Consider the following 14,885-nt stretch of genomic DNA (forward strand, 5'->3'; position numbering starts at 1 on the left):
ATAGACCAATACATCTTATTCAGGAATAATGGATTTGATCTTGGTTCTTGATTCTATTTTTTTTTTTGCAGGGGGCCAGGGTACTGTGGTAGAGAGAGTAATGTAAAATAAAGCTTACCTAAAATAATGTTCCAGAAAGTCAGTCACCAAACAGGAGAGCAGAGCCTCAGGTTAAAAGTTCCTCCAGATCATAGTTGTGAAACAAAGATGAGTTGAGGAGATGGCCTGTGAGGATGGAGTACAATGGAATATGGCCAAGGTATTTTGGAAATACTGTTCCAGAGAGGTAGCCCACCAAGGTCAGGCAGTTGGGGCAGGGTAGGGTAGGGTAAAAGTTCCTCAGGATATGACCTGTATTGTAGGAGGCTATGGGGATAAAGGATCGCCTGAAAGAACTGAAGATCTTTAGTATGCCAAAGAACATTTTTTTTAGTTTGTTTTTTTTTGCAAGGCAAATGGGGTTAAGTGGCTTGCCCAAGGCCACACAGCTAGGCAATTACTAAGTGTCTGAGACCGGATTTGAACCCAGGTACTCCTGACTCCAAGGCCGGTGCTTTATCCACTACACCCAGTGCCCCACCAAAGAACATTTTTAAAGGTTGTTATGCAGTAGCACTCTCTGAGTGTCTGAATGGTTATCATGTGAAAGAAAGTTATAAATTGTCTGGGACCTCAGGATAGAACTAGAACCATTGGATGTAAATCAAATTTAATTCAACAATATTCTTTAAGCAGCTACTAGGTGTGTGTGGCTGTGTGTTATAAAAAAACAGGATGTCACAAGCTAAAACAGCTGGCATATCTGTTAAAACTTTACAAGACCTTTACATTCTTTATCTAATTTTATTATCACCACAACTCTATGACATATGTACTACAGATATCCTGTTTCACAATTTAGGGAGCTAAGAATCAAAATAGTTACAAGATTTGCCTATGGTCTCAGAGCTCATAAATGTAGGAGGTATAATTTAAGTTCACATCTCCCTGTTGCTTAAGTCTAATTTTCTTACCACTACACCTTGCTATCTTAAAGAGAGAAGAAAATACATTGTGTGCATAAATAAGGCTAATGCAAAATGGAATTGATCTAGACAAAGGAAAGTCAAGAAAAGGGATAGAAACATTTGTGAGAAATGGTGATATTCTTCTGGGGGGAAAAGACTGAGATGGAAAAGGTAACATCTGAGTTATACTTTGAAATCAAGGAGAGACTTCAACGGAGAAGAAAAACTTGAGTATGGGGTTAAGGAAAATGCATTTTAAAAACTGGGAATAGAGTAAGCAAAAGTATAGAAGGGGAGAAGGCAGGGAAAAATTAGGTTTGGAGATGCAGATGGTTATCTTTATTGTTTTGGGGGTGTTGGGAGATAAAGACATTTAATTTTTCAAAGTCATCAAGAACCAAATATCAAGTACACATGATATATTCATCTATATATGTTTTCAAAACAATTTCAACAGTTTTTTAAAATTTTATTTATTTTTTCCAATTACATGAAAAAGTAGTTTTCTACATCTATCCTTTGCAAGCTTTTAAATTCCACATTTTTCTACCACCTCCTTTCCTTCCTCTCTCCACATGGCAGCAAGCAATCTTATTTAGGGTGTATGTGTACAATCATGTTTCACATAGTTTCATATTGGTCATGTGACCCATTGGTTGTGGAAGAGGAATTAGAACCAAGGAGGAAAATCATGAGAAAGAAAGAAAAAACATAAAAGATTTTTAAAAGTGAACATAGTATGCTTTATTCTGCATCAGACTGCATAGTTTTTTCCCTCTGAATGTAGATGACATTTTCCACAAAGGGGATTTTAAGGGTGAGTTGTGTCAAGAGGCAGAGGAGATAGTATGTCAGTCTTTTAAACATGGTTCTATAACAATGGAGAACCACGAAAGGGAAACCAGAGGTTGTTTAAGTAGAGGAGAATTATGATCATGGCATGACCAGAGAGTAGCATAGAATATGGATCTGAAGGCAGGAAAGCCTGCATTCAAGCCCTGCCTCAGTCACTCACTGGCCATGTGATTTTGGGCAGGAGTCTTTACCTCTAGCAGCCTTGGTTTCTTCATTTGTAAAGTGGGAATGATAATAGCAGCTACTTCATGGGAGCATTGTGAGACAGGAAGTGATTATGTCAAGTGTTTAGAAAACATAAAACATTATATGAAATATTAACAATTACTAACTAGAATCATAAACTGGCAATTTTTGCACCTGGGATAATTAGCACAAAATGTATACAATATTCTGAGGGAGTTGGGATTTGGAGTGAAGGGGTTGGCTGACTGATTGGCTGGCAATTAGGCCTAGAAATTCACCCAAGGTGTGGTGGGTTTGGAATAAACCATCTTTATAGTTTCCTACTTTAACAAATTATAGATGCTAAGTTCAGTTGTTTCTAGCCAGCTAATAACTGTCAGGATCCTAGTATCCTCCCAAATTTAACTGTCCTAAGAAAAATCCTGTTGGCCCCACTCTAATTATAGATATGATATCTGTACCCATTACTATGATTTATACAAATATAGTTACTATTTATAATGAGTTCTGTGCAAATATATACTAATATTTAAAATACATAATCAAGTTTTATTAGATAGTTATTCATGCTTCTACCTTAAGAAAATAATTTTTGCTGTTGAGTGGTAGAGATATGATTGGTTGGTATTATAATTTCTTGCATATATCTCACAAAGACCTCTGTAACTTGAAGGATGGTGACACTCAAAAGGAGAAAAATTGTAATCTGAAAAAAAGATGCACACATAGAAGAAAAGATGAATTCCATTTTAGACAGTTTAATGGAATATTCTGATGAAGATGACTATGGATAGTTGGCAGTTATATGCACAGAAATTATAAGTCAATCTAGAGGAACTGATGAATTCACCAAGAAATTATAAGAAGAGAAGAGAATACAGAGAATCTTGGATATTATCACTATTTATGTGCGTCAACAGTGAAAGATATGTTTTGCTAAGTACTTAGCATAAGTACCTTCTTGCAGTGGTAGATGCTTAACAAATACATTTATGCCATTGAATTCAACAAATAAAATTAATAAAGAGTAATCAAACTGATAGAAAACTAGGAGCAAACAACAAAAGATATTCACCCTTTCTTTGGCTCTGTATTGAGGTGAGGCAGCAAGGGGTTTAATGGATGAACATTAGAAGATCTTAACATCAGAAAGACTGATATTCAAGTCACCCTTAACACATATGACTGTCAAGGGTAGGTTTTTGAGATTATAAAAGAACTTTATTTTAGAAGGAGCCCCTCTAATAAAATCATAGGTCTGGCCAGAAAAAAAAGGCAAGAATAAGGAAGGTAATAGCTCTGTCAGTCTTTACCCTGATCTGACCACATCCGAAGTAACCATAGTCAATTCTAGGCATTATTTTTCTCAAAATGTGGTATCATATCAGGGTAGTGAGCAATCACTATTCCAGAGGACTGATTTATTTCCTACTAAAGAGGTGATAGGTGAGCTTAACATGCAGACCAAGACAAACATTTTTGGACACGGCCAATGCAGGAATTTGTCTTGCTTAACTATGCATTTTTGTTACAGGGATTTTGTTTTTGTTTTTAATTGGAAGGGGAGGTAAGAGGGAAAGAAAAATATTATCTGTTTTTAAAATCATGGTATAATTGATGATATTGTTACTCATAATTATTTTTTCACCATTAATTAATATATCCGTATTTTGTCTATAACAAACCACTTTTCATACAAATAAGATCAAGAACAGGAGTAATTTTCCCAATGTATGTTTTGTCAACTCAGAGAACTCTTTACTCACCTTAATTTAAATGAATCTAGCATCTTCAAAACGTACTAAGTATTTTAAGTTCAAGCCCTTTTTGAAAATTTCATTTATCACACACACACACACACACCACCCAAACACCCCCCACATGTATATAAAGCTTCATTCCCAAGCTTTTCTGTTTATAAAAATTTACAATTTTAATTTTTAAAAAATTTGTTTTTATATTATTCACCAAGGTTAATAATGTTGAGAAATAGAACTTATTGTTGTACTTTTAAATTTTACTCAAAATTGATCTAACTTCAAGCATACACACTTTAACATTTAATTGAACAAGCATCATGAAAGCATGAGTCCGCTGTCTCAAAAGCATACAGTAATAGATAACAATGGAAATAGTTGTAGCCATGTTAAATTATACCCACTCAGATTTGACCATGCCATATAATGTATGAAATAATTACAATACTACATGTGTTTTAGATTGGAATAAATTGTCCTCATTGGTGTCCTCTGTTGACCATGATTTGGATTTTGTCTTGGTTGAAAAAATTGGATGCATTTAAGTGAGAGCTAACAAAAATATCCAAAATTTTATAGGTTGTTTTATATCCTGCCCCCCCACCACAATTTGGAAAACTTTACTTTAGGAAAAGATTGTCTAATTTTATCTTTATATTCCTAGATTTTGCTAAATTGATTTTACATTAATAAATGTTGAATTGAACATGCACAATTTTGCTGGACAATAGACAGAACATACAGAAGATACAATTTATCACTGAATTTTAGAATTGGAATAATCCTTAAAGGTGTCATTTATCTAACTTCCTAACCAAAACATGAATGTCATACTGATCATTCCTTAAAATTTTACATGTCTAGCAAACAGGACAGCATATAATTATCTAATTTTTCACAAAAAATAGGATAATAGTCATGGAGAACAGTTTTTCCCCAGAGCTAATAGTTTTTAACAATCTCTTCCTCCATTCTGATCTCAGAAATGGAGAATACCTTTGTCCTTGCCAAGACCAATAGAACCCATTCTCTCCCATTTTCTCCAGCAAATTGTCCTGTCATTCTTGCTGTTTACAAAAATATCTTATTTCTTTCATTGTTAAAAGAAAAAAACAAAATAAAACTCAAAAAAATCCCGATGCTTCTTACTTGATCCTACCGTCCCCGCTGGTTATTGGCCTATATTCTCTTCTTACATCCATTTGGCCATTATTCCACTTCTCTCTTTTTTAACTAAATGTCTGAAGAAAGCTTGATGATCATTGCCTCAATTCCTCTTATCTCCCTTCAATCTAGACCCTTTTCAATCTGGTTTCCCAACTCAACATTCATTTTAAACTGTTTTCTCCAAAATTTCCAGTGATTTCTTAATTATAAAATCTAATAACCTGTTCTCAATCAACATCCTTCTTGATGACCTCTCTGCAGCCCTCAACACTATTGGTCACCTTATCTTCCTGACCACTCTTCCTCTCTAGGTTTTTGTTGCACTGTTCTTATCCTCCTTGTATAGACTACTTCTTTTGAGTCTGCTTTGCTGGTTTTTCATCAGTGTAGTTCCTCACTAAATATAGGTACCCCCAAGGATGTGATGGAGCCAGCTCATACCAACTTCCTATGGCCAAATGTTAATGTTTAGTGTGAGCATTTGTACCTCAGGCATCATCACACATTTCAAATGAAAGCATGATCTGTTGTTTTGTTGGTTTTGTAGACTTAAAATATTGGAGAAAATATTGATGAAGTATATTAAACTTGTTCTTAGCACAGCACACCCCTGGACTGTTCCTCCTTCTTTCCTCCTCCCCCCTCCCCCCACCAAGGTCCTATCCTAGGATTCCTCCTCTTCTTTTTCTATATTGTGTTCTTTGTTGATCTTACCAGCTTCCACAGACTCCACTATCATTTCTATGCAGATGATTCTCAGATCTATTTTATATAGCCCTTTTCCCTTTCCCAAGCATCAGTAAATCCATAGCACCTACTTTTTGGACATCTCAAACTAGATGTCTTATAAACAACTCAAATTCAATTTACCCAAAACAGAATTCATATTTTCCCTCCCTTCTTCCCAATTTCCCTATTACTCTTGAGTACAGTACCATCCTCCCATTCACTTATGCTCAAAACCTATTTCATCCATAAATCCTCAATTTACCCTTCTTACTTATTCAATCCTTTTTGGATCTTGCTATTTGTTTCTACCTTCACAACTTCGCTTGCCTATGTGCTCCTCTCTCCATATTTACACAGTCAGAGCCCTAATTCTCACCCTCACTACATCTCACCTGGATTATTGCAGCAGTCTCCTAACTGAATGCTTTGCTTTTACTATCTCTCTGAAGCATGAATTTCATTCTGACCATCCCTTAAAAATGTCCCAATCCAAACCTATTTGGCTACTAAGGTGGTTTTTCTAAAGCATAAATAAGTCTGATCATGTCATCCTCTGTTCAGTGAATTGCAGTGGTTCCTTCTCCTATAAACTATTATTGGCATTTAAATTTCATCTTAAGCTGATCACTTCCTAATTTTCCAGTTTGCTCCCCTCCATACATTCTACAATCCAGTGATGCTAACTTACTTGCAGTTCTTCAGAGAAAACACTCTGATCTTCTGACTAAATACTGGCTATCTCCCTTGCCTGCAATGTTTGGCTGCCTCATATATATCTCTTAGTTTTCTACCTTCTGGTGGGTTTTATATTTACCTGGTTATATGATGTCTTCTCCATCACAAGGTAAATTCATTGAGGTCAATAACTAGTTTTTACCTTTCTTTAAGTCCTTAGGCCTTAATACTATCTTAGGTACAAATACAATTTTGTTCAGGATTGATTTTAACATTACATATGTATATTATATAAATGTGAGTATATGTATGTATATATGTGTGTATGTATGTATGTATGTATACACAGACAGATATTTATGAAAGGAAGAGAAAAACTGTCTGAGGGCTCTGACAGTAAATTGGTATACTGTTAAGTTTATTGAAAGATGCTTTTCAATCTATAAACTTACAGTTAACTTTTTTCAGGTAGGAACTTTTTTTTTAACTGTTTTAATTTAATCGATATTTTAATAACTTTTTCCTTCCTCTTTTTCTTTACTCCTATCTTATGGATAAAGATCCACATCCAGAGAACAGAAGGATGTGACCACATGACCTGTTCACAATGTAACACTAATTTCTGTTACCGCTGTGGGGAGAGATATCGCCAGCTCCGCTTCTTTGGAGACCACACATCAAACCTCAGTATATTTGGATGCAAATATCGCTACCTCCCTGAGAGACCGCATTTAAGGAGATTAGTGCGAGGCTCAGTATGTGGTAAGTATATAATATGATTTTTCATAAGTTTACCACATGGAACAAGTAGTTTAAATACTAGTCTCAAATTTGTGGGTTAGATAGAGAATGAAATGGAAATTCGGCTGAGTTTATATGATGTTAGGTGAAGATTTATATAATGTTCTTTGGTACCCCTTACCTACATAAAAACAAGTGGTTAATTTGGAATCTACACCTCACACAATTTCATTTCTCAGGGACTAACATTTTAAACATTTCATGGTAAGCATTTGTATTATTTGAATGATAGATAGCTTTCAAAAAATAAGATGGTGGTATTCCATCAAATATTCTACATGGAGAAAGAAAGTGGCTTCTTAAAAGTTGTTATGGGTTTTGTAATCTGGATTTTGTCTCAGTTGTATTTCTTTTATGTTTTTCTCCATCTTGTACTTTCATACTTAGTCTTCATGCTACTCTTATTCAATGACCATTGCTTTCAAATTAATAGAAAATTTAAAAAAAAAGAATTTTTGCTTTCGTTGAAAAGAGGACCCTTCTTCCAAATCTATAAATTAAATACTTTGTTATTTTTAGAATACTTTTAGAGCATTTATGGGACCTATCTGTAGTGTTTCTTCAAAATTAAGGAGATGGTTTGGGTGTTTTATATTTTCCTTTGCTTTCTATTTGTATGACACAGTTTTGTTTTTTTTTTTAACAACTATGTGCAATTTATATCTGTAAAAGATGTTAGGGATGCATCTCAGAATTGGTAGAAATATAAGAAATCTGTTTTGATGTATTAATTACTTTTCAAATACCTCAAAATTTTTTCATGAAACAACCAAATTACAATTTTCTTAGTCACATGTAGATATAAGTTTTTCTTTTTAAATAGGCAATTTCTGTGTTTGGGAAGACCTTATTCAAATAGGAAAAAAAAATCTCCTTTAGCTGTATATTTCAACAAAAGTTAAGTAAAATGTGCATCTGTGTTTCTTTATTTGCTTAATTGAACATTCCAATGTACTTTTCAGTAAGAAAAATGTACCAAAGACACAAGAAACAAGCTGGAACATATGTGAACGTAACATTTAATTTTTTCATTATCCAACTTTTATTTTCTCAAGTTAGAGAGAAATGGTATTGCTCAAGGGAGAATAAATTCTCTGCTCCACCTAATCTAGATTGACTTTCTGAAGGATATGGACTTGAGTATGAGTTTTCAATAAAGAATGACTCATAAGATGGCTTATAGAAAAAAGGAAAATGATTAAAAGTATCTAGAGAAAGAACTAATGACATCAAGTCACTAAAGAGCCAAATTGCAACACCTGAGGATATTTGAGAAACAGATAGCGTGAAGTTCTGAACGTACTAAGAACAAATTTTAGAGATTATCTAAATTAGGGGACCCACAAATTTGAATGGAAGAAAAATTATATATTTATTTTCACTCACCTCTTAACTGCCAACTTAGCATTTCCTTCAACTATAAATGTAGAAAACAAACATTATTAACAGTTTATATTCAAAAGTTTAGAGTAGCACACAGATCCAATCACATAAAAAAGGTTAAGAGCCTCTAGTATGATTTGACCTTCTATAAAGCATGAATATCTTCTATAACATCTTAAACTAATAATATATCTAATCTACACTTTAAGATTTCTTGGCTCACTAATTCCTAGAGAATCTAACTTCATTTGAGGTATATTGCTCCTCAGATCCATGCTACCTTCTATTGTTAGACTAATCTCGCCATTTTCCTCATATCACTTTCTCTGCTCCAGAATTTGAGGTGACTTCCTATTGTGTATTTCAAATTCCTGCCTCACTTTGAAGCACCTCTACAATCTGACTTCATGTTAATCTTTTGCCACTATAAAAAATGTATCCTTTATTGCTCTTGGATTTATCTATTTAATGACTCACAAAGGGTTTTTATGGTGGTTATATTATTTTTATCTCTCCTTGTGCATTGTTTCCCTCTGCCAAAACTGTTTGTTCTCATTGACATCTTTTCTGATTTTATCAACTCTTCTCTTTTCAAATAACCAAAGCCAGAGGGAGCAAAGTGGTGGAATGGATCAAGTACCAAACCTTGAAGGTAGAAGAACCCGAGTTCAAATTTGGCCTCAGACACTTACTACCAATGCCCATGGGCAAGTCATAACCTCAGTTGCCTCCTTTCCTCCCCCAAACCCCCCAAATAAATAAATTAAACAAAGCCAAAACCTGCAGTTTAACAAGTAATTATTCCCTTATTATTTCATGTATATTAGTTTTGACTCCTCATATAGGCAGTAGGTCCCTTGAGTACAGTGTCTATCTTATTTAACATATACTGTATTTAAACCGTTTGTTTTTAGTCAGTAAAGGGTATAATTAATAGTTTAGATTGTGTATGGAATAGCGAGATAATAATAAAGAGCTCTGAATTTCTTCTCCTAATCTTTATCATGGTCATGTCATTAAACTTTCAAAAATGGTCTTTGTAGTGCTTTACTCATCACTTGTCACCCAAAGATAGAATCAATGCTTGTACTTGAACAATTTTAAAAATGGTGCCATTGAGAGTAAAGAAAAAGAAAAGAAAAAATAGGATAGTTCACTTTAAGTTTGTAATTCTGGAGTTAAGGATCAGTTCTTAGAGCTCAATAGAACTGATCCTTAACTCCAGAATTACAAACTTAAAGTGAACTATCCTATTTTTTCTTTTCTTTTTCTTTTTCTAATCTTTTTTAAGAAGCTAGGAGGCATAGTAGACTATTGGATTTGGAGTCAGTGTGCTCTGAGTTCAGCTTCTGCTTCAGACATTTGCTGCTGCCTCAGATCATGCTTACAACATCCTCCTGACTTTCCTGGCTTCTTTTAAAACAGCATAAATCCTGTTCCTATCTCTAAAGGAGGCTTTCCTCATTCCCCTCTGCAGGTGTCTTTTGTCTGAAATTACCTTCCATTTATACTTATTTTCTCTGTCTGTCTCTCTCTCTTTGTCTCTTCTCTGTCTCTCTCTGTCTCTCTCTCTTCATATATATATATATACATATATATGTATATATGTATATTGTGTTGTTAGGTTTTTTATTGTTTTGCCTTTAACAATGGAATAGAATAAATGTTTGTTGACTGATTTGAGTCTAAAGACATACCAATTAAAATTGCTCAGGTTTAAGGAAGGAAATCTAGTATTTGTAGAGTTGTCTCTGGACCATAATAGACACCCAGTAAAGGTGTGAATGTGTGTGTACGTGTGTGTGTGTGTGTGTGTGTGTATAAAATCTATTTATAATTAAGACCCCCTTTGAGCATTATATGCTTGCCTATGTGTTGTTGCTGTTGCATCATTTTCAGTTGTATCTGTTTGACTCTTTGTGACCCCATTTGGGGTTTTCTTGGCAGAGATAGTAGGTTGGTTGCCATTTCCCTCTCCAGCACAATATGCATTATAAGAAAGTAGGGTTAAGTTACTTTTCCAGGGTCATACAGTGAATACATATCTGGGACAGTATCTGACCCATTTATATGAGTCTTCCTGACTCCAAATCCAGCACTTTATCCACTATTACGCCAAGATGCTTTACAGATCTATGCCCTCTAGAGTAGAAAGCTCTCAAGTGAGGAGGATCTGAGTTCACATCCAGCCTCAGACACTAGCTATGAGACTTTGGCAAGTCACTTAATCCTAATTACCTCACATCCAGGGTCATCTCCAGACATCCTGATTCATATCTGGTCACTGGACCCAGATGGCTCTGGAGGAGAAAGTGAGACTGGTGGTGACAGCATAGCATTCTCCTCTCTCAGATCCAATTTATGTTTGTCATAACATCACCTCCCTGATGTCCTGTTCCTCTTCAAGAACAAAGGACAAATATCATCATACAGATCTATAAATGTGTGTAATACAAATATGCATATATGTATATGTGTTGATGTACTGTTTTTTAAAAGTGATGGTTGTATGTACATATACACATATATAAACAGCCATGCATACATCTGTGTGTGTGTGTGTGTGTGTGTGTGCGCGTGCGTGTGTGTGTGTGTATATGATAGAAACTAGGGCTGTGATTTTATATATATGTACATATATATGCATATTTACATAATTTTGTTATACCTCCATATACATAAATGCATCTATGCCTTGAAGTACTGTTTGTATTTGAAAGTGAGTGGTTCCCCCCCCCCCCTTAAGTTGGCCTGCCTAAGTATTCCTATTCTTCAGGTCTGCAACTCAGGAAAGTTCTGTTGTTCAAAAAACTTGACAGAACAGTAACAATTATCGTATATTGGTAACTACACATTTCTTCTCACTCTCTTTTCCCTGGCCTGACTGCCCCTTGTCTTTCAAATTAGGATAAAATATAAAATGCTTACAAGGAAATGTAGAAGCTTAATCATTGCTTGTTGTACTGAAATCAAAAATTGATAAATAAAAAGGTAATACCAAAAATAATATGATCCTAAGAGTCAAACTTAGGACTAGGACAAATTTTTAACCTTGTGAAGTCTCTTTTTTTTCTAGTTTATTGGATAGCTGTGATTCAGATTACTGTAGGAAAAGAGATTATGAGGTGTAATTATAAAAGAGTGAAGCAATTATATTCATCAGTAAGTATTTTTAAGTACCTACTATGTGTCAGACATTATGCTAGATACTTAAGATTTGGAACTGTGCCCAAATGACTATAAAACTGCCATTTCCTTTGATACAGCAATACAACTCCTAAATACTTTATCCTAAAGGGAGAAAGAAAAAAGGACCTATTTCTACCAAAAAAATATAGCAGCTCTTTGTGGTGTTAAAAAATTGGAAATTGAGGAATGCTCATCAATTGGGAATGGCTGAACAAGTTGTGGTATGTGATTGTGATGAAATACTGTTTGCTATAAAATGACAAGCAGAATGGTTTCAGAAAAACCTGCCAAGACTTATGAACTGATGCAAAGTGAAATTAGATGAACTAGGAGAATATTGTAGAATTGAAATCAAATTCCTTGCTTTCTCAAGGAGGGAGGAAGAGAATTGGGTACTGAAGATTTAAAATAAAATGATTGTTGAAAACTTTTTTACATGTAATTGAGAAACAGTTAATGATATAAATAAAAATAATTTGAAAAAATAAATCACTACAGACATCAAAGGAATCTACACTTCATATATTCAACAAGTGATCATCCAGCTTTGCTTAAAGATCTCTAAGGAAGGGGAACCCAGTGCTTTTTGAGGCAGTCCATGCTATTTGTAGACAGCTCTAATTGTTAGCAAATTTTTCCTGACATCAAACCTAAATTTTCTGTTTGTGGCTCTCACTCATCATTGTTCTGTCCTCTGACCTAACAGAACTTTATCTAATCTCCCTACCAGTTGACAGTCCTTCAAATACTTAAGATAGCTATCACTTCTTTCTTGAGTCCTCTCATCTCCTTGCTAAATATCTTCAATTCATTCCACCAGACTCTTTTTGTGTTTTCAGATTGTATGACCCCAAAGAATTTTGCCTCAAAATCAAGTCTACCCTCAAAGGATAAAAGATTCTTTGCACTGAGAATATTAATTTCAAAAGTGTTTTTGAACAATAACAGTATCATTGGAATAAGTATTTAGGTTCCCTAGAGCTTTGGGATGGAACCTTCTAAATGCTAGTCAGAAGGAGCTAGTCCATTTTCACATGGGAAGAAAAGGTAGCAAAACCACTGTAAAAGTTGGCAAAAATGGATAAAACTTCATTTGGTGTCCCCTGGTGATTAGAAAATGCTGTGATCAATAGAGTCAAAATGGGAATCAATCAGAATCCAATCTTGGTGGAAAGAAAAGAAAAGCAGGAAGAGGTGAGAAATAATTCCTGTTTGAATTCAGCTTAAAATTTTCAGCTGTGGGCAGCTTCTTTTTTACACAAAGGCTTTAGAAAGAATCTGCCAGTTGCCAGTCAGGAGTAGCTAACTCAATGTCATATAACAAGACAGGAAGCCTGCTATAAATAGGTGGAGGCTTGCTATGAAGATCCCAGAACTAAGCCTTCAGGACTGAACAGGTGTGGCAGATAAGCAGTTGCTATGGCAACTTGCCACAGGAGTTGGGCACAAGGGTTGACAACCAAACAACAAAGAAAAAGGATTGCTTCTAGAAAATATAGAATGGAATGAGAATTTTTTAATGTTAATTTTTTGGTTATTCTGAATTTAAGAAATACAAGGCAACTATAATTTCCATGTATAAATAAGAACAGAAAAATGATTTTACATGAATTTGTGAATCCCCAATATGAGCTGCATGTGTTTTTAAATTATGTATTATACTTAGCAAATTAGCTCTAAAGCCTTCTAGCCTGTCTCTGTGTTTCTCTTTGAATCTGCAACAGAAATTTTGCATTGCTTTGCAGACAGCATCTTATATTTTTGTTTCTGCCACTGCAAACAATAGTTATATATAAAAGTTCATTTTGACACAAGCATAACATTGAAAAGAATGGACTCTACCATGGGAAAACATTTGGAGAATTGTGCCAGATTTTGTTGTCATATTTTAGAAAGTAGATTTGTAATCTACATAGCATCCTTGAATGTGCCAACTTGGAGAAGGTTTTTATGATTTAGGAAGAACACATGAATATTTATCCTGGAGAAGTGAAGACATGAGAATGGGGAGGTCATGATACTGTATGTAAGTCTCTGAAGGGTTATCACAAAAGTGAGATTGAACTGCTTTTATTTGGGCTCCTGAGAGCAAAATTAGAAATAATATCTAAAAGTCAAAATGAGATAAATTTAGGCTGGAAAAGAGAAACTTCTTAAAAACTAGCGCTGCTCAAATTGCCTAGGAATTAATAAGTTTCCCTTTCACTGGAGGTCTTCAGACAGAAATTGGATGACTACTTATCAGATATATTATAGAGGGTATTCTTGTTCAAATATTGGATGAATTAGATGACCAGTAAGCTCTGTTCCTACTCTGAGATTCTGTGACAGTCTTTAAAAAATTATAGTTGCTGGATGACTTCCCTGTCCATTTACAGTGCTCTCTAGATATCTCTGCCTTTTGCTCTTCTAAGAATTGCTTATCTTTATCTCTTCAGAATTTCATTCTTGAGAGCTTACCAACCTTCCTGAGTTAATAACTTAGTTGGTAAAATTTTAGTCCAAGGAATTCTGACTGTCCTTTCCCTGAACCTTTTAAATTCTTTCTCCAAAAACCTTCAGCATATCAGACTATGCCCATTTATTTATTTATATATATATATATATATATATTTATATTTATATATTTATATATATATATATATATATACATATGTATATATTACATATTCTTTGATAAAGGGGTTATTTTTCCCTCAAAGTTCCTATCATTTCTTCTCTTAGATATCCTGTTTGTTCTAGAATCATTACAAACTTCTCTATATGGCCTTTAAATTCCTCCATAGATAGCCTGGCTTCAGCCTACCTTTCTAGTCTTATTTCTTTTTATACTCCTCTCCTTGGTATTTCCTGAATTTTATATCCCATCTGACACCAATCAGTTCCTGGAATGTTTCTTGTTCATTTTTTTTCCACCACTGAATTCCTAGCTTTCTTTGAGTTCTAGCTCCGACATAGAGAGCCCTTCCTGAATCCCACGATTGTTAATTTTGCTCTCTCCTCAAATTACCCTTTTCAATTTATGAAGATGCTGGGACCCATCAGTACAATGCAAGCTCTTTGAGGGAAAGAATGTTTTGTGTTTGCCTCTGTATACTTAGTGTCTACAAAAGAACTTTGTAGATACTTATTAAAT

At 34.5% G+C, this 14,885-nt stretch overlaps 1 protein-coding gene across 1 annotated transcript in view; it reads left to right on the forward strand.

The window, feature by feature from the left end:
• Positions 1–14,885, forward strand: part of RNF217 (ring finger protein 217) — a 155,658-nt gene that overhangs the window by 125,674 nt on the left and 15,099 nt on the right. The window contains exon 4 of the mRNA XM_074187496.1: positions 6,937–7,138. Within this exon, the coding sequence (XP_074043597.1) occupies positions 6,937–7,138 (202 nt within the window). The remainder of the gene's footprint in view (positions 1–6,936; positions 7,139–14,885) is intronic.

The sequence above is a fragment of the Macrotis lagotis genome, chromosome 5 (assembly GCF_037893015.1).
Source record: "Macrotis lagotis isolate mMagLag1 chromosome 5, bilby.v1.9.chrom.fasta, whole genome shotgun sequence".
NCBI lineage: Eukaryota > Metazoa > Chordata > Mammalia > Peramelemorphia > Peramelidae > Macrotis > Macrotis lagotis.